The sequence below is a fragment of the Medicago truncatula genome, chromosome 2, assembly GCF_003473485.1.
Source record: "Medicago truncatula cultivar Jemalong A17 chromosome 2, MtrunA17r5.0-ANR, whole genome shotgun sequence".
NCBI lineage: Eukaryota > Viridiplantae > Streptophyta > Magnoliopsida > Fabales > Fabaceae > Medicago > Medicago truncatula.
Genome location: NC_053043.1, coordinates 8,690,684 through 8,715,139, shown reverse-complemented (window position 1 = coordinate 8,715,139; position 24,456 = coordinate 8,690,684). Strand labels below are relative to the sequence as shown.

The 24,456-nt window shown below is 33.5% G+C and overlaps 3 protein-coding genes across 3 annotated transcripts; all 3 read right to left on the bottom strand.

Moving 5' to 3' along the window:
- Positions 1 to 7,020: 7,020 nt before the first annotated feature.
- On the bottom strand, positions 7,021 to 8,099 carry LOC25481759 (olee1-like protein). The gene is made up of 2 exons (XM_013585756.3): positions 7,800 to 8,099; positions 7,021 to 7,579 (listed from the first exon to the last, which is right to left on the bottom strand). Exons 1-2 carry the CDS (start codon positions 7,984 to 7,986, stop codon positions 7,230 to 7,232), a joined length of 537 nt encoding a protein of 178 aa, XP_013441210.2. The 5' UTR covers positions 7,987 to 8,099; the 3' UTR covers positions 7,021 to 7,229.
- Positions 8,100 to 16,404: 8,305 nt separating this feature from the next.
- LOC120578033 (olee1-like protein) lies at positions 16,405 to 17,481 on the bottom strand. Its single transcript, XM_039830109.1, has 2 exons — positions 17,184 to 17,481; positions 16,405 to 16,963 (listed from the first exon to the last, which is right to left on the bottom strand). Exons 1-2 carry the CDS (start codon positions 17,368 to 17,370, stop codon positions 16,614 to 16,616), a joined length of 537 nt encoding a protein of 178 aa, XP_039686043.1. The 5' UTR covers positions 17,371 to 17,481; the 3' UTR covers positions 16,405 to 16,613.
- A 3,277-nt stretch (positions 17,482 to 20,758) lies between these two features.
- Positions 20,759 to 21,839, bottom strand: LOC120578039 (olee1-like protein). Its single transcript, XM_039830114.1, has 2 exons — positions 21,539 to 21,839; positions 20,759 to 21,317 (listed from the first exon to the last, which is right to left on the bottom strand). The coding sequence occupies exons 1-2, from the start codon at positions 21,723 to 21,725 to the stop codon at positions 20,968 to 20,970; spliced, it is 537 nt and encodes a 178-aa protein (XP_039686048.1). The 5' UTR covers positions 21,726 to 21,839; the 3' UTR covers positions 20,759 to 20,967.
- Between the last annotated feature and the right edge of the window lie 2,617 nt (positions 21,840 to 24,456).

Genomic DNA, 24,456 nt, shown 5'->3' with positions numbered 1-24,456 from the left:
CATCACCTGAAGAAAAAGAATAAATATATATTTGATCTGGAAGAATTCTTTGTTGATTATTAGGAAAACTTGATGTTGGGTGCAAGCCAATATTTAGCACGATGCATTTGATTTTCCTAGAAATCTAGCACCTGATACATTCAAAAAGGGATTGAAGAAATAATAAAACAATAAACCATAATACTGTTAAACATCAAACCTTATGAATATACTTAAGCAGTCAAATTCACTTTCTTGAATAAATTCAAGCACAAGATTTTTTTTTTTTGACATTATTCTTGAGATTGTATATCGATCCACTCAAGATCTTTTTTTTCTATGTCCTTCCACTCAAGATCTTTTTTCTATAGTCAATCCAACAAAAATCTATGCATATCTTCTTTCGATCGAAACTGGCTCGTGCGTTCTGGTCCCTTTTTGGGCTACACCTACAATAGAAAGGATTTGGGTCCCCTCCTTCTGTGTTCTCACGCGCTATCTCTCCTCTCATTCCCTAGTGTCAATTGTTAGATTAATCAAACAAATGGGGGAAAAATCTAACGAATAAAAGATGATAAAATTCAACTTTACTATTAATTACAAAAGTAACAATTCCATTTATGGTTTTAAAAAATTGGTTTTGGAACTACTGAAAACAATACGAAACTCTAGATACAGAAAACAATGTAACATTTATTTAACAAAGTGATAACAAAAAATTAAAACGGAAAGCACACAAATAAATTTCTAAATACAATGGTTGTGATGGTGAAAGTTGATATAACAAAAAAAAGGTTTAAATACACCTTAAATAGGTCTTTAAATTAAAAAATTTGCACTTAAACAAAATTGTAATTAGGCTCTTGAATTAAAACATTTGTAATCAACTCTTTAAATTTATAAATAAATTGCAATTATTCAGTCCCTAAATTTAGACTTACAAATTATTGAAGCAAATATTATCATAGACCAAGATTATGTGCTCACAGTCTATTGCAAAGAGATCACTTATATCATAATCTTAGTCTAACTTTTGTTTGAAACATTTTATTAGTTCAGTTCCATGTACATACAGTTATGAAACATTTTGTTTGTGTAATCGTTAACACCTGGTGTCAACAGATTCGTTGACACCAATTCACAACCATTCATGAGACCATTGGATTCATGTAACCGACACCATTTAGTAGAAAAAGACTTTGGTTGTTGATATTACTTTAATATTCTATTTTTATTGATTAATTTTTATGTGCGATATATCCTTTCAGGTTTTGCTTTATTTGGCCAAATTTTGTTATTTTGTAAATTTAGTGAACTAATTTATTTACTTGCCTAAATGAGAAAATCAATTAAATTATTTTTCTCAATTTAATAGATATATATTTTATCGAGAGTCACGGCATTATTGTACATGATATTCTGCTAACCAGCCGTGTGTCTCGCTGTCATAAAGTGTAAAGCCTTCTCATTCACGGGCTTCAAATGATATACGGAGACATAGTGCGTGAAATGCTTGCGTGACCGAAAGGAGGCGTGCATTACTACAAGTTCAGTCTGGTCGTGCTTAAGGAGAATAGGGCGATTAAAAGAGTAGATTTGAAGAGATATTTGTGAGATTCGTCGTTGGTTGAGTTATTTAGCTAAACATGTGCTGCCTTTCTTCAATGCATTTAAACCTTTAATACTTTTGTGTTTTGTTTGGTGATTATGTTATTGATTTTGAAATGTAGTATTGGATCCACTAAAGCTTTCGTTGTTATATCTGTGAACTTAATTTTTCCTTCTTTCGATAGAGAGTCCAAATTGTTTGATTTTGAATATTAAGAGGTAGGTTTTGCAAGAATCCAATTATGATCTTTCTGATGATAAAATTTCTTCCAAAACCTACCTCCTAATATTCAAAATCAAACAAATTGGATTCTCTCAATCGAACGAAGGAAAAAAATCAAAGATATAACAACCAAAGATTAGTGGATCCAATACTACATTACAAAATCAATACCATAATCACTAAACAAAACACAAAAGTATTAAAGGTTTAAGTGCATTGAAGAAAAGCAACACATGTTTACCTAAATAATTCAGCCAACGGCAAATCTCACAAATATCTCTTTAAATCTTCTCTTTGAATCGCCCTATTCTCCTTAAGCACGGCCATGCAGAACTCGTAGTAATGAACGCCTTCCTTCGGTCACGTGAGCATTTCACGCACTATGTCTCTGTATATCATGTGAAGCCCGTGGATGAGAAGGCTTTACACCTTATGACAGCGAGACACACTACTCGTTAGCAGAATACCATGTACAATAATGTCGTGACTCTCGATAAAATATATATCTATTAAATTGACCAAAATAATTTAATTGATTTTCTCATTTAGGCAACTAAATAAATTAGTTCAATACATCTACAAAATAACAAAATTTGGTCAAATACAGCAAAACCTGAAAGGATATATGCGCACATAAAAATTAATCAATAAAAATAGAATATTAAAATAATATCAACAACCAAAGTATTTTTCTACTAAATGGTGCCGGTTACATGAATCCAACGGTCTCATGATGTCTTTTAATCTAAATGGTGCCATTGACAGAAAGTCATGAGTGAGAGGATCTGTTAACACCAGGTGTCAACAGATTCGTTGACACCAAATCCCAACAATTCAAATCAATTTAATCTAAAGGCTTCAATTTAGGTTACATTTACTGTCATCGTTGTGCTTATAATGTAATTTATTTATTCTGCTGTTATTATTTGAGTTTTTCCTTTCGGATGTTTTGTTTGTAGTTGCTGCAAGACATGACAAATCGATTACAAGTATTTGTTTGTGGTTACTTTATTCATAATTCTACTTGCCTTTCCATTTTTTATGTCATTCACATACAACTCATGTAATTTTATTTGTTTTGTGCAGCTTACTACTATGACTCATAACACTAAACAATTTGATAGAGAAGATTGGATTTGGAAGGAATCAAGATTAGATAGTAAATATATTGTATGATATGATGAGCTAATTGGTCGTCATGTTGTTGGCTCTGCCATTGAGAATATATATGATGGACCATTGTCAATTATTATAATATATAGTTATTGAATTGATTAGGAAAATCAAATTTAGTATTATTGTTAACACATAATTAGGCTACTCATATCATTGCGGTACTAAAATTGCATTCACTAATGTTGGCTAAATGGGAAGCTGTTGTATCAATGCATCATGATCTACACTCAATCAACCATGTGTGCAAGATTTTAGCAAAAATACACTTGTGATCAATGAATAACCTTCTTCATTTTCATTCCTTACTAGATGTTTACCTTCATTAGTGCATACCAACATACAAATATTTTGCTTTGTGAAACGAATACTAACTCCAAAACCTTCTTTCTTGGCAAACGATGTGTAGAATTCCTTTACATCTTCAATGGAGTCGAATTCCATATCAACAATAGGACAAATAGTATTAGTCTCATGTGAATTGGAATTTTCCAAATTTGGTTCTAAATCATTAGACACGTGATCAACTATCTCATGATCTTCCAAACTCTCGACAGCAGAATTTCCGGTACACTCATTATCCATGTACCTATCGGGTATATAAAAAGAAAAGAAGCCAGACATGTAAAAATAGTATAAACACATTATGAGAAATTAACCGGGCATATTTGGACATAAATAGAAGAGCTAAAAAAACATATAATTGAATTCATGAATAATGACTGTTCATGATCATGATCATGAGAAAAACATGGCATCAGTAAAAATAAAAAATTTACATGGTATTAGTGAAAATGTAAAAACAAATATAAGAACATGACGGTGCCAATTCCTATTAACATGTCAAAGGCAAGCATACGGTGGTGCCAATTGCTTTTGACGAAGGTGTGCTCAATTGATTTTAGGGGAAGGGAGCTTTGTCGTTGTCAGTTAAAGCTTACGGAAGAAAGAAAGGTGTTGCAGAAAACTCATGCGTTGTAGAACTTTCGCCACGGCGGCAGCGACTTGCTATGTTATTATCTACACCTCCATTCTTATATTAAAGCACTCATTTGACTTTATTTTTGCCCCTAAATGTAAACTCATTTTCAAATAACTAGACGCATTTATTATTATTTTTCCTAAACACACATACAAACAAAGGAGAATTTGATAATATTAAAGATACAAAACAGACATATTAATTAGACTGACAACTTTTCTTAGGAAATGTGAAAAATGCAAAGGAGGCTTGCATACAGGGAGAGAGGGAGTATCAGACAAGACAAAACAACGAAAAAGACGGTAAATAAAGTCATATGTCAACTTGGATACCTAATTGTTTCCTTTTTTCCAATAAACATTGTAAATTGTATGATTAATAGATTTGAACGGTTGAGATTTGATGTCAATGAATTCGTTAACACCTGATGTCAATCGATCTTAACTCAAGAAGAAGAAGAAGAAGAAGAATAAGAAGAAGAAGAAGAAGACTGCTAGTGTGTTGCCTCAAAATCGAAAGTTAATACGACATCCAAAATCTGTTACTCCATCTTCTTCCTCTCATCTCTCTCTAAAACACCGATTCTCTCTCCAAAACTCTTTGTTCCAAAATCTTGAAGCTTTCTGCCACTGCTTCATCACCACCATGGATTTGCTCTGATTGAATCTCTCTCGTATTCTAATTGTAACCAGAAACACGAGGAAGTAAAGTGGCATTCTAATTTTTCAAACACAGGTAAACTAGTTGTAGCAATCAGGAACAGAGTTGATGAGGAAATATAAATTGAAACTATCATTATACTTTTAATAATGTAAACAGTATGTGATTGTTATGATTTTTTTGGGAGATCATCAAATTGATAATACAGGGAGTTCTTATTCATGCATTCAAGGTAACATGTAGGAGTTATTGTGTCTCAGATGAGGAATTTTAAAACACTTTTTAACTGATTCAAGAATAGATATTCATACTATTAAAGATTATTCTTGCATTATTCATGCTAACACTGATAATATTGCATTTATAACTGCAAATTAACAAATAACTGAGCAATTTATAATAAATATACAGACAGGAAACGACAGAGTAGGGGAGGAAAAAAAGAATTTATATGATAAATATATCAGGCTATTGGATTGTTAGGGAACAATGGAGATGTAATTCTTATTCAAGTTATGTATAAGCAACATGCAACTAATATAGCTGCCTTGTTTTGTGCCCTTTATATATGTCAAAGTGCATTTGATATGCTCCTTTTTCTTTTGATAAAAATGAAACTTTCGTTTCCTTCAATAGAACATTATTTCATTATCGTGCTTGCATTGAGCTACTCATCCTTTTTCCACCTTTTCCATGCTTCTGTCAATGGAGCAGGTTCTTGAATCAGTGTTTTAGAGAGAGATGAGAGGAAGAAGAGTTAGAATCAGATTTTGGAACACAATTTCCTTCCTTTTTTATTCTTTCTTTTTTATTTTTTTAATTATTTGTTGTTTTTTTCATTTATTTAATTCTTTAATTTGTATGTGGCTTTTATTTATTTATTTATGATAAAAACAATGCACACGTGGCGCCTTTGAGGTGTCACGTCAGCGTTGACCGAGTCAAAATTGGTCTAGGGGGCCAAAACTGCCAAAGATCCAATACATAGGGGGCTGTTTTGTATTTTAATTAGTTAGGGGGCCAAAACTGCCAAAGATCCAATACATAGGGGGTTATTTTGTATTTTAATTAGTTAGGGGTCCAAAATCGCAATTTCTTGAAATATAGGGGCCAAAAGTGCAATTAAGCCAACTAATAAACTAGTTAATTTCTTCAAAAGATCAATCCTTTTAAAGTTTTATAACATCATTTTACTTTTCTGGCATCACCAGAGATGACTTTTTGGCAAAAAACTATATTTCACTTTTCTAGTGTAACGCCCTAGTCGATATATTTATTTATTTTGATTTAATTAGAGTCTTATATGTGATTTTAATTAATATTGGTGATTTATGTGGTGTGATATATTTTATTATATGGTTGATTTAATATTAATGTGACTAGGTGATAAATAATAATTATTTTGGGGTTTGGGGAGTTATTTATTATTTAATAGAATTAAAGGGAGTTAAATGAAATGAAGGGAGTTAAGTAAGTGGGAAGTTAGAAAAATAGAAGTTAGAAAGCATTGTACGTGAAAACCAACTTTTGGGAGAAAGGTGGAGAAGAGCAAGTAGAGCCAAGAGTGATTTTGCTGCACATTTCTTCTGCAATTTCTAAGGTAAGGGTGAGGTTTACTTCAGTAGTATAGATTTAATTTCTGAATTTGAGTTTAACAGAGTATTGGAGTGAATTGGGATTTTATGGGTTTTTGTGAGGAAAAGATGATTTTAGGATGGAGATTGTTGTTCTGATGTTAGAATTAGGTTCTGGTTGTAGACAGTACTTAGTTTCACATCTGTAAACTGATTTGGGGAGTGAATGGAAGAAAAATGGGATTTTTGGGAAAAACCTGTTTTCTGCCCGTACAGAAGTTCATCGCTCGCCTCGCGAGGGAGCAACTTCATGGCTCGCCTCGCGAGCAGACCAACTCGCCATGGCGAGCAAGCCAGTTCCAACCCTAGTTGGGAATGAGCAAAACGTGTTGGCAAGTCTTATACATTTTTTATTTTGGTGGCAAAGAAGTCTTATAATTTTCTTTGTTGCAAGGAAGTCTTATATTAAGAGATAAAGACAGTGTAATCATGGGCCTTTGGCCCTCTATTGCACCAAAAAAAAAAGACAGCGTAAATATTTTATTTATTTTTCCCTCCTCAATGGTTAGCTGGATCCATATTGACGACACCGTGGGTAAAAAAAAGTTTAAAGTGGCTTAAATAAGTTACGGTAACATCAAACTAAAAGTTGGTTTATTTTTTTATAAGCGACTTGAAGAAGTAATTCATTAATTATTCGATCAATGTACACAATTTTCAATATATAATGAATAATAGAAGAATGGCTTTTTTTTAAAAAATAAAATAATAGAAGAATTATTTTCCGTAGAAAAATAATAATGAAATAATGCTCAAAGATATAAAATACCAAATCTCTCCAAATTCTCATTCAATATTCAATGAACATGAGTTTGTATAGTTACACATAATAACCAACAACACATTTTTGCAGAGAAATAATAATTTAAACAGATCCAGGTCAATTGTGCCAATAGAATTTTCGCAACATTAAATGGCTTTTATTTTATTTTTGGTTTAGGATTAATAAATAAGTTGAATGATTGTTTAATCAATCTTCATCTTCCGGTACATCAATCTTGTCCAAGCCCAACTCAGTGCCAAGCTTTCCACATTGATCAGAATTAATTCTATTGGCATCGGGACTGAATTGAATGGGATTAACAAAACGTTGCAAAGAAGAGGTAGTTACACCCAGGTTCTTGGTGGGGACAGTCATTTCGTATTCCTTGTCTATGTTATATGTACATGGACCCTTTCCATTTACTTTCACCTTGCAAACCTCTTCCTCGTGAGCACCTTCAATTTGAAAGTTGTAGATACCATTTTCGTGGGTGGTAGTCTCCTTCACCAATGTCACATTTTTCTCACCCTTTGTGCACTCGAAAGTCACTTTAACACCTGCACATCATTTGATCAAGATTAGACCGTCAAAAATGCCAGTTTTGCCGATCAATTTTATCCTTTCCATCTATAATTTCTATATTCATTTCATAAAATTTCTAGCATTAATGATATATTAATATTATATACATATATATGATGAGTAACATAAAAAAATATAGATGCTAAATTATGGTTTACAAAATATAAGTTGTGTGATATTATTGTTGTTATTTACCTCCTAGGGGTTTGCTAATCCTTGTCTGCATGTCGAAGCCGCAAGGATCACAGTAGATCTGGCCATAAACAACGAAAAAATTAACTTTATCTGTTGCAGCCTTTGGTGCAACTTTTGGTGCAGCCAAGACATATGAGAAGCAAAAAGCTGAGACAATGAGAGCAACGATAGGAAATGATCTTGCCATTTTATTTGTTTATTTATTGTTGTTTGTTGATGGTGGTATATTGTTCTGATTTTTATTTCCCCTTGTAATGAAAAACAATGTGATACTACAAAGTCTTATGTAGGAGCATGCAAGAATCTTGGTCCAATCGTTTGTGTGTGGTAATTAACTAATTATGGAGTTTGTTATAATTGGAATGAGAAAGACTTGCTCATATTTATATTTTACACCATTGATTTATTTGACTTAACAAATGAATGAGATAAAACTTCGGAGCCTCTTTCAAATTTGTATTTTCTATTTGGAAAAATAAATATAATTACTATTACTGTCTTGGACATGATTTATTTTAATTTCTTTTATCTCAATTAGAAAAAAGAAACAAAATGTTTGTGTAGTTAAAAAGTTCAAAATTGGAACCAAGGTTTTACATCTTGAGAATTTACCTTAACTCGTTTTGCCTAGGTAAACTCAACTCGAGAACTCGTACAAGTTTACCTAAAATTAAAATTAATAAAATTTATTATTTACAAGACATGTAACACCCCGTTTTCCCAATATACAAATTTCTTAAACATTTATCAGAGTAAAACCATAAACGAGATATCACATAGGAACGTAATCCAAAAACAGTTAAATAATAATTTAACTTCCACATAATATCTTAACATAGCAGCGGAGTATTAGTTCAGAAATCATAAATCAGTTTGGCACGCAGGCCCCAACAAGCATCTCAAAAGAGTTTATCAAGCATAAATTATCATGGCAGTTCACGTAAAAGAATGAAGCATGTTATAGCATTAACCCCATCCCGTTACGTATCAGAGCGACCTAGACGACACAGTGAGGCAAGGCCACTCACAGAAGCAACTGCACACTAAGCACGATCACCTGCAAGTTACCCATACGAAGGGCAACATTTTCAAGCAGAAGGGGTGAGATTTCATAATAAAATAACATTAATCAATGTAATTGCGAATCATAAATTAACATCATAATCATTCCATTATTAACTTTGCATAAATGCTAAACAGTTATCACGTAATCATATATCCAATCATTATAAACAACATAACATAATCAATGAACACTTATCACGTAATCACATATCCATTCATCATCAACAAGGCATCTTAATCATGACAATGTGACATTGCTCCTAGACTCCTTATATGCATGTGGTACCAATCGTCATCATAAGTATTAATATACTTTAATCGTGCGGAGGACAAAGCTCCTATAAAACGTGCGGAGGACAAAGCTCCTAATTTTCGTGGTGAGGACAAAGCTCAATGATATGCTATGCATGGACACATATGAACAAAACAACGTAATCGACTTATCAACATGCATCCAATAATTTGGAGCTAAACTTCATCATATACTTATGCACTTAGTTAAACAACGGAAGCAGCATAAACAAGTCACATATCAAGATGATATCATTATATCAATAGCACATAAATTGCATTATTATCACATCTTCTCATTTTGCATGAATATACAATACAATAGTTCTTAACCAATTAATATTAATATAACTTAAACAACTCTACAGTCTGCATTAAACAACATCACTAGGTCTCATTACCAGTTAGGGGTTCACTCTTGATCAACAAGTGCGACACAGATCGCACAAACACATAATCAAGTTCATCCTGGTTGTACTCGCGAGGCGAGAGCTCTTACTCGCCATGGCGAGTACCACTCAACTCCCAAACTAAGGTCGTTCTGGGTTCCCTCTGATCCTACATTCATTCCTAATCAATACTAGGTATGTTCAGGTACTCAAGGGTATACAAGGTTCAACTAAAAAGGTCGAAACACGAAACATGACGTGCTCTCTGCCTGAGCTCGCGAGGCGAGAAAGGGTTGCTCGCCATGGCGAGTTGGACCAAACAACTCGCGAGGCGAAGGAAAGGGGCTCGCGTGGCGAGCGATGAAGTTCATCACTCGCGAGGCGAGGATCATCACTCGCCGTGGCGAGCGATGAACAGAAGCACGGGCAGACTAGGGTTTTTCTCAAAAATCCATCACACAACATGGTTCAAAGCCTAATTTTGATTCCAGAATTCATCCTAAACATATTCTAAGGTTAAAGGACGGTTTCTACATCAATCTAAACAAGTTTTACCGTTTGATCATCAATTTTTAGGGTTTTAACCTAATTCCAAAACTTTTCTAAATCAATCCTAACTTTGTCAATTAATCATCAGAATTACAACAATCAATGCTATTGAATTACTAGTCTCACCCTTACCTTGAATGAAGAAAATCGCAGCACTCTACCTTGATTCCTCTAAAATATTAGGTCTTCTCCTATTTATATCTTTTTCTAATTACTTATCTTATCTCACTTTCTCCCCCAAAACTATCTAAAATATCAAAACAGCCCTCAACTAAATATTTTATATTATTTTCAAATCTTTATTTTATTTAACAATAAAATAATTCCCATATCATAATCAAATCCTTCAATACTCATAACTTAACACGTCATCGATCAAATCATCAAAACATACCAAAATCATGCATATACTATATAATTATAATATAATTGCCTAATCTCGATTAAATAACGATTAAACGAAGGTGGGCGTTACAACTCTCCCCCACTTAAAAGATTTTCGTCCTCGAAAATTTACCTCAAGCAAACAACTCTGGATAAGACTCCAGCATCTTACTCTCAAGCTCCCACGTCAAGCTTTCACCAGTCGCTCCCGACCAAACGACTCTCACGAGAGGTATCTCCTTGCCTCTCAACGTCTTCACTTTACGATCATCAATCCTCAACGGTAAAGTCTCTACCGTAAGGTTGTCTCTAATTTGCACATCGTCGCTTTGGATTACATGAGATGGATCCGGAACATACTTTCGAAGTTGCGACACATGGAAAACGTTGTGCAAATTCGAAAGATGCGGCGGTAAACCCACTCGGTAAGCCACGGTTCCAACTCTTTCCAATATCTGATACGGACCAATGAACTTCGGGGTCAACTTCTTTGACTTCAAAGCACGTCCTACACCAGTCATAGGAGTGACTCTCAAAAACATGTGGTCTCCTTCCTGAAATTCAAGATCTTTTCTACGCTTATCATGATAACTCTTTTGTCGACTCTGCGACGCCTTCATTTTCTCTTGGATCATCTGAACTTTCTCAGTAGTTTGCTGAACAATCTCTGGTCCTAAGACCACTCTTTCTCCTGATTCAAACCAACACAACGGAGTTCTGCATCTCCGACCATACAAAGCCTCGAACGGTGCCATTCCAATACTAGAATGATAACTATTATTATAAGTGAACTCGATCAACGGAAGATGACTATCCCAAGTTCCTCCTTGCTCAAGAACACAAATTCTCAACAAATCCTCTAGCGACTGAATTGTCCTCTCCGACTGACCATCTGTCTGGGGATGATACGCCGAACTCAATCTCAACTTCGAACCCAAGGCCTCTTGCAAACTTTTCCAAAATCTAGAAGTAAATCTTGGATCTCTATCTGATTCAATGCTCGAAGGAACACCATGCAACTTCACAATCTCTTTGATGTAAATCTCTGCCAACTGGGCAACAGGGAAACTAATATTAATAGGTAGGAAATGAGCTGACTTCGTCAACCTATCAACAATAACCCAAATTGCGTCGCTCCCTCTCGGAGTATTCGGCAAACTCGTCACAAAATCCATCGATATACTATCCCATTTCCATTCTGGCACGTCTAAAGGTACCATCATTCCAGCAGGTTTCTGATGCTCAACTTTCGACTTCTGACAAACTAAACAGGAATACACAAACTGTGCCACATCTCGTTTCAAACCAGACCACCAGAAAATCTTCTTTAAATCATGATACATCTTCGTAGCTCCCGGATGAATACTCAAGCTACTTCTATGACTCTCTTCAAGAATCATCTTCTTAATCTCTTCATTGTCTGGGATACAAATTCTTCCTCGGAATCTCAACACACCTTGATCATCGATTTTAAAATCACTGTCTTCAGTCTGATCTCTAGCAACCAACAAGTCCACAAACTTTACATCAACTTTCTGTGCTTCCTTGATACTTTTCAGAAATTCACTATCAATCTTCAGCATACCCAGTTTCACACTCTGAGGTGACCATTCGCAAACCAAACTCATATCTCTAAACTGTTCAAGCAATTCGAACTCTCTGACCATCATGGCGGACATATGCAATGTCTTCCTACTCAAGGCATCTGCAACAACATTAGCTTTACCTGGATGATAATTCAAACCAAAGTCATAATCCTTCAACAATTCGAGCCATCTTCGCTGTCTCATATTCAATTCCTTCTGATCGAACAAATACCTCAAACTCTTGTGATCACTAAACACCTCAAACCTCGAACCATACAAATAATGTCTCCATATCTTCAATACAAAGACTACAGCCGCCAACTCGAGATCATGCGTAGGATAATTCTTCTCATGAACTCTCAACTGTCTTGAAGCATAAGCTACCACTTTACCTTCTTGCATAAGTACACAATGTACACTAGGTCTCATTACCAGTTAGGGGTTCACTCTTGATCAACAAGTGCGACACAGATCGCACAAACACATAATCAAGTTCATCCTGGTTGTACTCGCGAGGCGAGAGCTCTTACTCGCCATGGCGAGTACCACTCAACTCCCAAACTAAGGTCGTTCTGGGTTCCCTCTGATCCTACATTCATTCCTAATCAATACTAGGTATGTTCAGGTACTCAAGGGTATACAAGTTTCAACTAAAAAGGTCGAAACACGAAACATGACGTGCTCTCTGCCTGAGCTCGCGAGGCGAGAAAGGGTTGCTCGCCATGGCGAGTTGGACCAAACAACTCGCGAGGCGAAGGAAAGGGGCTCGCGTGGCGAGCGATGAAGTTCATCACTCGCGAGGCGAGGATCATCACTCGCCGTGGCGAGCGATGAACAGAAGCACGGGCAGACTAGGGTTTTTCTCAAAAATCCATCACACAACATGGTTCAAAGCCTAATTTTGATTCCAGAATTCATCCTAAACATATTCTAAGGTTAAAGGACGGTTTCTACATCAATCTAAACAAGTTTTACCGTTTGATCATCAATTTTTAGGGTTTTAACCTAATTCCAAAACTTTTCTAAATCAATCCTAACTTTGTCAATTAATCATCAGAATTACAACAATCAATGCTATTGAATTACTAGTCTCACCCTTACCTTGAATGAAGAAAATCGCAGCACTCTACCTTGATTCCTCTAGACTTGGCTTTTCTCCCTTCTTCCAAAAGTTTTCACGTACAATGAGTTTCTAAAATATTAGGTCTTCTCCTATTTATATCTTTTTCTAATTACTTATCTTATCTCACTTTCTCCCCCAAAACTATCTAAAATATCAAAACAGCCCTCAACTAAATATTTTATATTATTTTCAAATCTTTATTTTATTTAACAATAAAATAATTCCCATATCATAATCAAATCCTTCAATACTCATAACTTAACACGTCATCGATCAAATCATCAAAACATACCAAAATCATGCATATACTATATAATTATAATATAATTGCCTAATCTCGATTAAATAACGATTAAACGAAGGTGGGCGTTACAAGACATATGTAAACTAATAAGGCTTAATTGCACTTTTGGCCCCCTATGTTTCAAGAAGTTGCGATTTTGGCCCTCTAACTAATTAAAATACAAAACAGTCCCCTATGTATTGTATCTTTGGCAGTTTTGGCCGCCTAGACCAATTTTGACTCGGTCAACGCTGATGTTGCACTTCAAAGCCGCCACGTGTGCATTGTTTTAATTAAAAATAAATAAAAAAACCACATATAAGTTAAAGAATTAAATAAATGAAAAAAAAACAACAAATAATTAAAAAAAATAAAAAAAGAAAGGAAAAAAAAAGGAAGGAAATCGTGTTCCAAAATCTGTTACTCCATCTTCTTCCTCTCATCTCTCTCTAAAACACCGATTCTCTCTCCAAAACTCTTTGTTCCAAAATCTTGAAGCTTTCTGCCACTACTTCATCACCACCATGGATTTGCTCTGATTGAATCTCTCTCGTATTCTAATTGTAACCAGAAACACGAGGAAGTAAAGTGGCATTCTAATTTTTCAAACACAGGTAAACTAGTTGTAGCAATCAGGAACAGAGTTGATGAGGAAATATAAATTGAAACTATCATTATACTTTTAATAATGTAAACAGTATGTGATTGTTATGATTTTTTTGGGAGATCATCAAATTGATAATACAGGGAGTTCTTATTCATGCATTCAAGGTAACATGTAGGAGTTATTGTGTCTCAGATGAGGAATTTTAAAACACTTTTTAACTGATTCAAGAATAGATATTCATACTATTAAAGATTATTCTTGCATTATTCATGCTAACACTGATAATATTGCATTTATAACTGCAAATTAACAAATAACTGAGCAATTTATAATAAATATACAGACAGGAAACGACAGAGTAGGGGAGGAAAAAAAGAATTTATATGATAAATATATCAGGCTATCGGATTGTTAGGGAACAATGGAGATGTAATTCTTATTCAAGTTATGTATAAGCAACATGCAACTAATATAGCTGCCTTGTTTTGTGCCCTTTATATATGTCAAAGTGCATTTGATATGCTCCTTTTTCTTTTGATAAAAATGAAACTTTCGTTTCCTTCAATAGAACATTATTTCATTATCGTGCTTGCATTGAGCTACTCATCCTTTTTCCACCTTTTCCATGCTTCTGTCAATGGAGCAGGTTCTTGAATCAGTGTTTTAGAGAGAGATGAGAGGAAGAAGAGCTAGAATCAGATTTTGGAACACAATTTCCTTCCTTTTTTATTCTTTCTTTTTTATTTTTTTTAATTATTTGTTGTTTTTTTCATTTATTTAATTCTTTAATTTATATGTGGCTTTTATTTATTTATTTATAATAAAAACAATGCACACGTGGCGCCTTTGAGGTGTCACGTCAGCGTTGACCGAGTCAAAATTGGTCTAGGGGGCCAAAACTGCCAAAGATCCAATACATAGGGGGCTGTTTTGTATTTTAATTAGTTAGGGGGCCAAAACTGCCAAAGATCCAATACATAGGGGGTTATTTTGTATTTTAATTAGTTAGGGGTCCAAAATCGCAATTTCTTGAAATATAGGGGCCAAAAGTGCAATTAAGCCAACTAATAAACTAGTTAATTTCTTCAAAAGATCAATCCTTTTAAAGTTTTATAACATCATTTTACTTTTCTGGCATCACCAGAGATGACTTTTGGCAAAAAACTATATTTCACTTTTCTAGTGTAACGCCCTAGTCGATATATTTATTTATTTTGATTTAATTAGAGTCTTATATGTGATTTTAATTAATATTGGTGATTTATGTGGTGTGATATATTTTATTATATGGTTGATTTAATATTAATGTGACTAGGTGATAAATAATAATTATTTTGGGGTTTGGGGAGTTATTTATTATTTAATAGAATTAAAGGGAGTTAAATGAAATGAAGGGAGTTAAGTAAGTGGGAAGTTAGAAAAATAGAAGTTAGAAAGCATTGTACGTGAAAACCAACTTTTGGGAGAAAGGTAGAGAAGAGCAAGTAGAGCCAAGAGTGATTTTGCTGCACATTTCTTCTGCAATTTCTAAGGTAAGGGTGAGGTTTACTTCAGTAGTATAGATTTAATTTCTGAATTTGAGTTTAACAGAGTATTGGAGTGAATTGGGATTTTATGGGTTTTTGTGAGGAAAAGATGATTTTAGGATGGAGATTGTTGTTCTGATGTTAGAATTAGGTTCTGGTTGTAGACAGTACTTAGTTTCACATCTGTAAACTGATTTGGGGAGTGAATGGAAGAAAAATGGGATTTTTGGGAAAAACCTGTTTTCTGCCCGTACAGAAGTTCATCGCTCGCCTCGCGAGTGAGCAACTTCATGGCTCGCCTCGCGAGCAGACCAACTCGCCATGGCGAGCAAGCCAGTTCCAACCCTAGTTGGGAATGAGCAAAACGTGTTGGCAAGTCTTATACATTTTTTATTTTGGTGGCAAAGAAGTCTTATAATTTTCTTTGTTGCAAGGAAGTCTTATATTAAGAGATAAAGACAGTGTAATCATGGGCCTTTGGCCCTCTATTGTACCAAAAAAAAAAGACAGCGTAAATATTTTATTTATTTTTCCCTCCTCAATGGTTAGGTGGATCCATATTGACGACACCGTGGGTAAAAAAAAGTTTAAAGTGGCTTAAATAAGTTACGGTAACATCAAACTAAAAGTTGGTTTATTTTTTGATAAGCGACTTGAAGAAGTAATTCATTAATTATTCGATCAATGTACACAATTGTCAATATATAATGAATAATAGAAGAATGGCTTTTTTTTTAAAAAATAAAATAATAGAAGAATTATTTTCCGTAGAAAAATAATAATGAAATAATGCTCAAAGATATAAAATACCAAATCTCTCCAAATTCTCATTCAATATTCAATGAACATGAGTTTGTATAGTTACACATAATAACCAACAACACATTTTTGCAGAGAAATAATAATTTAAACAGATCCAGGTCAATTGTGCCAATAGAATTTTCGCAACATTAAATGACTTTTATTTTATTTTTGGTTTAGGATTAATAAATAAGTTGAATGATTGTTTAATCAATCTTCATCTTCCGGTACATCAATCTTGTCCAAGCCCAACTCAGTGCCAAGCTTTCCACATTGATCAGAATTAATTCTATTGGCATCGGGACTGAATTGAATGGGATTAACAAAACGTTGCAAAGAAGAGGTAGTTACACCCAGGTTCTTGGTGGGGACAGTCATTTCGTATTCCTTGTCTATGTTATATGTACATGGACCCTTTCCATTTACTTTCACCTTGCAAACCTCTTCCTCGTGAGCACCTTCAATTTGAAAGTTGTAGATACCATTTTCGTGGGTGGTAGTCTCCTTCACCAATGTCACATTTTTCTCACCCTTTGTGCACTCGAAAGTCACTTTAACACCTGCACATCATTTGATCAAGATTAGACCGTCAAAAATGCCAGTTTTGGCGATCAATTTTATCCTTTCCATCTATAATTTCTATATTCATTTCATAAAATTTCGAGCATTAATGATATATTAATATTATATACATATATATGATGAGTAACAAAAAAAAATATAGATGATAAATTATGGTTTACAAAATATAAGTTGTGTGATATTATTGTTGTTATTTACCTCCTAGGGGTTTGCTAATCCTTGTCTGCATGTCGAAGCCGCAAGGATCACAGTAGATCTGGCCATAAACAACGAAAAAATTAACTTTATCTGTTGCAGCCTTTGGTGCAACTTTTGGTGCAGCCAAGACATATGAGAAGCAAAAAGCTGAGACAATGAGAGCAACGATAGCAAATGATCTTGCCATTTTATTTGTTTATTTATTGTTGTTTGTTGATGGTGGTATATTGTTCTGATTTTTATTTCCCCTTGTAATGAAAAACAATGTGATACTACAAAGTCTTATGTAGGAGCATGCAAGAATCTTGGTCCAATCGTTTGTGTGTGGTAATTAACTAATTATGGAGTTTGTTATAATTGGAATGAGAAAGACTTGCTCATATTTATATTTTACACCATTGATTTATTTGACTTAACAAATGAATGAGATAAAACTTCGGAGCCTCTTTCAAATTTGTATTGTCTATTTGGAAAAATAAATATAATTACTATTACTGTCTTGGACATGATTTATTTTAATTTCTTTTATCTCAATTAGAAAAAAGAAACAAAATGTTTGTGTAGTTAAAAAGTTCAAAATTGGAACCAAGGTTTTACATCTTGAGAATTTACCTTAACTCGTTTTGCCTAGGTAAACTCGACTCGAGAACTCGTACAAGTTTACCTAAAATTAAAATTAATAAAATTTATTATTTACAAGACATATGTAAACTAATAAGGCTTAATTGCACTTTTGGCCCCCTATGTTTCAAGAAGTTGCGATTTTGGCCCTCTAACTAATTAAAATACAAAACAGTCCCCTATGTATTGTATCTTTGGCAGTTTTGGCCCCCTAGACCAATTTTGACTCGGTCAACGCTGATGTTGCACTTCAAAGCCGCCACGTGTGCATTGTTTTAATTAAAAATAAATAAAAAAACCACATATAAGTAAAGAATTAAATAAATGAAAAAAAAAACAACAAATAATTAAAAAAAATAAAAAAAGAAAGGAAAAAAAAAGGAAGGAAATCGTGTTCCAAAATCTGTTACTCCATCTTCTTCCTCTCATCTCTCTCTAAAACACCGATTCTCTCACCAAAACTCTTTGTTCCAAAATCTTGAAGCTTTCTGCCACTGCTTCATCACCACCATGGATTTGCTCTGATTGAATCTCTCTCGTATTCTAATTGTAACCAGAAACACGAGGAAGTAAAGTGGCATTCTAATTTTTCAAACACAGGTAAACTAGTTGTAGCAATCAGAAACAGAGTTGATGAGGAAATATAAATTGAAACTATCATTATACTTTTAATAATGTAAACAGTATGTGATTGTTATGATTTTTTTGGGAGATCATCAAATTGATAATACAGGGAGTTCTTATTCATGCATTCAAGGTAACATGTAGGAGTTATTGTGTCTCAGATGAGGAATTTTAAACCACTTTTTAACTGATTCAATAATTGATTCAAGAATAGATATTCGTACTATTAAAGATTATTCTTGCATTATTCATGCTGACACTGATAATATTGCATTTATAACTGCAAATTAACAAATAACTGAGCAGTTTATAATAAATATACAGACAGGAAACTACAGAGTAGGGGAGGAAAAAAAGAATTTATATGATAAATATATCAGGCTATTGGATTGTTAGGGAACAATGGAGATGTAATTCTTATTCAAGTTATGTATAAGCAACATGCAACTAATATAGCTGCCTTGTTTTGTGCCCTTTATATATGTCAAAGTGCATGTGATATGCTCCTTTTTCTTTTGATAAAAATGAAACTTTCGTTTCCTTCAGTAGAACATTATTTCATTATCGTGCTTGCATTGAGCTGCTCATCCTTTTTCCACCTTTTTCATGCTTCTGTCAATGGAGCAGGTTCTTGAATCAGTGTTTTAGAGAGAGATGAGAGGAAGAAGAGCTAGAATCAGATTTTGGAACACAATTTCCTTCCTTTTTTATTCTTTCTTTTTTATTTTTTTTAATTATTTTTTGTTTTTTTCATTTATTTAATTCTTTAATTTATATGTGGCTTTTATTTATTTATTTTTAATAAAAACAATGCACACGTGGCACCTTTGAAGTGTCACGTCAGCGTTGACCGAGTCAAAATTGGTCTAGGGGGCCAAAACTGCCAAAGATCCAATACATAGGGGGCTGTTTTGTATTTTAATTAGTTAGGGGGCCAAAACTGCCAAAGATCCAATACATAGGGGGTTATTTTGTATTTTAATTAGTTAGGGGTCCAAAATCGCAATTTCTTGAAATATAGGGGCCAAAAGTGCAATTAAGCCAACTAATAAACTAGTTAATTTCTTCAAAAGATCAATCCTTTTAAAGTTTTATAACATCATTTTACTTTTCTGGCATCACCAGAGATGACTTTTTGGCAAAAAACTATATTTCACTGTTCTAGTGTAACGCCCTAGTCGATATATTTATTTATTTTGATTTAATTAGTCTTATATGTGATTTTAATTAATATTGGTGATTTATGTGGTGTGATATATTTTATTATATGGTTGATTTAATATTAATGTGACTAGGTGATAAATAATAATTATTTTGGGGTTTGGGGAGTTATTTATTATTTAATAGAATTAAAGGGAGTTAAATGAAATGAAAGGAGTTAAGTAAGTGGGAAGTTAGAAAAATAGAAGTTAGAAAGCATTGTACGTGAAAACCAACTTTTGGGAGAAAGGTAGAGAAGAGCAAGTAGAGCCAAGAGTGATTTTGCTGCACATTTCTTCTGCAATTTCTAAGGTAAGGGTGAGGTTTACTTCAGTAGTATAGATTTAATTTCTGAATTTGAGTTTAACAGAGTTTTGGAGTGAATTGGGATTTTATGGGTTTTTGTGAGGAAAAGATGATTTTAGGATGGAGATTGTTGTTCTGATGTTAGAATTAGGTTCTGGTTGTAGATAGTACTTAGTTTCACATATGTAAATTGATTTGGGGAGTGAATGGAAGAAAAATGGGATTTTTGGGAAAAACCTGTTTTCTGCCCGTACAGAAGTTCATCGCTCGCCTCGCGAGCAGCTTGTGCTCGCCTCGCGAGGGAGCAACTTCATGGCTCGCCTCGCGAGCAGACCAACTCGCCATGGCGAGCAAGCCAGTTCCAACCCTAGTTGGGAATGAGCAAAACGTGTTGGCAAGTCTTATACATTTTTTATTTTGGTGGCAAAGAAGTCTTATAATTTTCTTTGTTGCAAGGAAGTCTTATATTAAGAGATAAAGACAGTGTAATCATGGGCCTTTGGCCCTCTATTGTACCAAAAAAAAAAGACAGCGTAAATATTTTATTTATTTTTCCCTCCTCAATGGTTAGGTGGATCCATATTGACGACACCGTGGGTAAAAAAAAGTTTAAAGTGGCTTAAATAAGTTACGGTAACATCAAACTAAAAGTTGGTTTATTTTTTGATAAGCGACTTGAAGAAGTAATTCATTAATTATTCGATCAATGTACACAATTGTCAATATATAATGAATAATAGAAGAATGGCTTTTTTTTTTAAAAATAAAATAATAGAAGAATTATTTTCCGTAGAAAAATAATAATGAAATAATGCTCAAAGATATAAAATACCAAATCTCTCCAAATTCTCATTCAATATTCAATGAACATGAGTTTGTATAGTTACACATAATAACCAACAACACATTTTTGCAGAGAAATAATAATTTAAACAGATCCAGGTCAATTGTGCCAATAGAATTTTCGCAACATTAAATGGCTTTTATTTTATTTTTGGTTTAGGATTAATAAATAAGTTGAATGATTGTTTAATCAATCTTCATCTTCCGGTACATCAATCTTGTCCAAGCCCAACTCAGTGCCAAGCTTTCCACAATGATCAGAATTAATTCTATTGGCATCGGGACTGAATTGAATGGGATTAACAAAACGTTGCAAAGAAGAGGTAGTTACACCCAGGTTCTTGGTGGGGACAGTCATTTCGTATTCCTTGTCTATGTTATATGTACATGGACCCTTTCCATTTACTTTCACCTTGCAAACCTCTTCCTCGTGAGCACCTTCAATTTGAAAGTTGTAGATACCATTTTCGTGGGTGGTAGTCTCCTTCACCAATGTCACATTTTTCTCACCCTTTGTGCACTCGAAAGTCACTTTAACACCTGCACATCATTTGATCAAGATTAGACCGTCAAAAATGCCAGTTTTGGCGATCAATTTTATCCTTTCCATCTATAATTTCTATATTCATTTCATAAAATTTCGAGCATTAATGATATATTAATATTATATACATATATATGATGAGTAACAAAAAAAAAATATAGATGATAAATTATGGTTTACAAAATATAAGTTGTGTGATATTATTGTTGTTATTTACCTCCTAGGGGTTTGCTAATCCTTGTCTGCATGTCGAAGCCGCAAGGATCACAGTAGATCTGGCCATAAACAACGAAAAAATTAACTTTATCTGTTGCAGCCTTTGGTGCAACTTTTGGTGCAGCCAAGACATATGAGAAGCAAAAAGCTGAGACAATGAGAGCAACGATAGCAAATGATCTTGCCATTTTATTTGTTTATTTATTGTTGTTTGTTGATGGTGGTATATTGTTCTGATTTTTATTTCCCCTTGTAATGAAAAACAATGTGATACTACAAAGTCTTATGTAGGAGCATGCAAGAATCTTGGTCCAATCGTTTGTGTGTGGTAATTAACTAATTATGGAGTTTGTTATAATTGGAATGAGAAAGACTTGCTCATATTTATATTTTACACCATTGATTTATTTGACTTAACAAATGAATGAGATAAAACTTCGGAGCCTCTTTCAAATTTGTATTGTCTATTTGGAAAAATAAATATAATTACTATTACTGTCTTGGACATGATTTATTTTAATTTCTTTTATCTCAATTAGAAAAAAGAAACAAAATGTTTGTGTAGTTAAAAAGTTCAAAATTGGAACCAAGGTTTTACATCTTGAGAATTTACCTTAACTCGTTTTGCCTAGGTAAACTCGACTCGAGAACTCGTACAAGTTTACCTAAAATTAAAATTAATAAAATTTATTATTTACAAGACATATGTAAACTAATAAGGCTTAATTGCACTTTTGGCCCCCTATGTTTCAAGAAGTTGCGATTTTGGCCCTCTAACTAATTAAAATACAAAACAGTCCCCTATGTATTGTATCTTTGGCAGTTTTGGCCCCCTAGACCAATTTTGACTCGGTCAACGCTGATGTTGCACTTCAAAGCCGCCACGTGTGCATTGTTTTAATTAAAAATAAATAAAAAAACCACATATAAGTAAAGAATTAAATAAATGAAAAAAAAAACAACAAATAATTAAAAAAAATAAAAAAAGAAAGGAAAAAAAAAGGAAGGAAATCGTGTTCCAAAATCTGTTACTCCATCTTCTTCCTCTCATCTCTCTCTAAAACACCGATTCTCTCTCCAAAACTCTTTGTTCCAAAATCTTGAAGCTTTCTGCCACTGCTTCATCACGACCATGGATTTGCTCTGATTGAATCTCTCTCGTATTCTAATTGTAACCAGAAACACGAGGAAGTAAAGTGGCATTCTAATTTTTCAAACACAGGTAAACTAGTTGTAGCAATCAGGAACAGAGTTGATGAGGAAATATAAATTGAAACTATCATTATACTTTTAATAATGTAAACAGTATGTGATTGTTATGATTTTTTTGGGAGATCATCAAATTGATAATACAGGGAGTTCTTATTCATGCATTCAAGGTAACATGTAGGAGTTATTGTGTCTCAGATGAGAAATTTTAAAACACTTTTTAACTGATTCAAGAATTGATTCAAGAATAGATATTCATACTATTAAAGATTATTCTTGCATTATTCATGCTGACACTGATAATATTGCATTTATAACTGCAAATTAACAAATAACTGAGCAGTTTATAATAAATATACGGACAGGAAACGACAGAGTAGGGGAGGAAAAAAAGAATTTATATGATAAATATATCAGACTATTGGATTGTTAGGGAACAATGGTGATGTAATTCTTATTCAAGTTATGTATAAGCAACATGCAACTAATATAGTTGCCTTGTTTTGTGCCCTTTATATATGTCAAAGTGCATGTGATATGCTCCTTTTTCTTTTGATAAAAATGAAACTTTCGTTTCCTTCAATAGAACATTATTTCATTATCGTGCTTGCATTGAGCTACTCATCCTTTTTCCACCTATTCCATGCTTCTGTCAATGGAGCAGGTTCTTGAATCAGTGTTTTAGAGAGAGATGAGAGGAAGAAGAGCTAGAATCAGATTTTGGAACACAATTTCCTTCCTTTTTTATTCTTTCTTTTTTATTTTTTTTATTTATTTGTTGTTTTTTTTTTCATTTATTTAATTCTTTAATTTATATGTGGCTTTTATTTATTTATTTTTAATAAAAACAATGCACACGTGGCGCCTTTGAAGTGTCATGTCAGCGTTGACCGAGTCAAAATTGGTCTAGGGGGCCAAAACTGCCAAAGATCCAATACATAGGGGGCTGTTTTGTATTTTAATTAGTTAGGGGCCAAAACTGCCAAAGATCCAATACATAGGGGGTTATTTTGTATTTTAATTAGTTAGGGGTCCAAAATCGCAATTTCTTGAAATATAGGGGCCAAAAGTGCAATTAAGCCAACCAATAAACTAGTTAATTTCTTCAAAAGATCAATCCTTTTAAAGTTTTATAACATCATTTTACTTTTCTGGCATCACCAGAGATGACTTTTTGGCAAAAAAACTATATTTCACTTTTCTAGTGTAACGCCCTAGTCGATATATTTATTTATTTTGATTTAATTAGAGTCTTATATGTGATTTTAATTAATATTGGTGATTTATGTGGTGTGATATATTTTATTATATGGTTGATTTAATATTAATGTGACTAGGTGATAAATAATAATTATTTTGGGGTTTGGGGAGTTATTTATTATTTAATAGAATTAAAGGGAGTTAAATGAAATGAAGGGAGTTAAGTAAGTGGGAAGTTAGAAAAATAGAAGTTAGAAAGCATTGTACGTGAAAACCAACTTTTGGGAGAAAGGTAGAGAAGAGCAAGTAGAGCCAAGAGTGATTTTGCTGCACATTTCTTCTGCAATTTCTAAGGTAATTAAGGGTGAGGTTTACTTCAGTAGTATAGATTTAATTTCTGAATTTGAGTTTAACAGAGTTTTGGAGTGAATTAGGATTTTATGGGTTTTTGTGAGGAAAAGATGATTTTAGGATGGAGATTGTTGTTCTGATGTTAGAATTAGGTTCTGG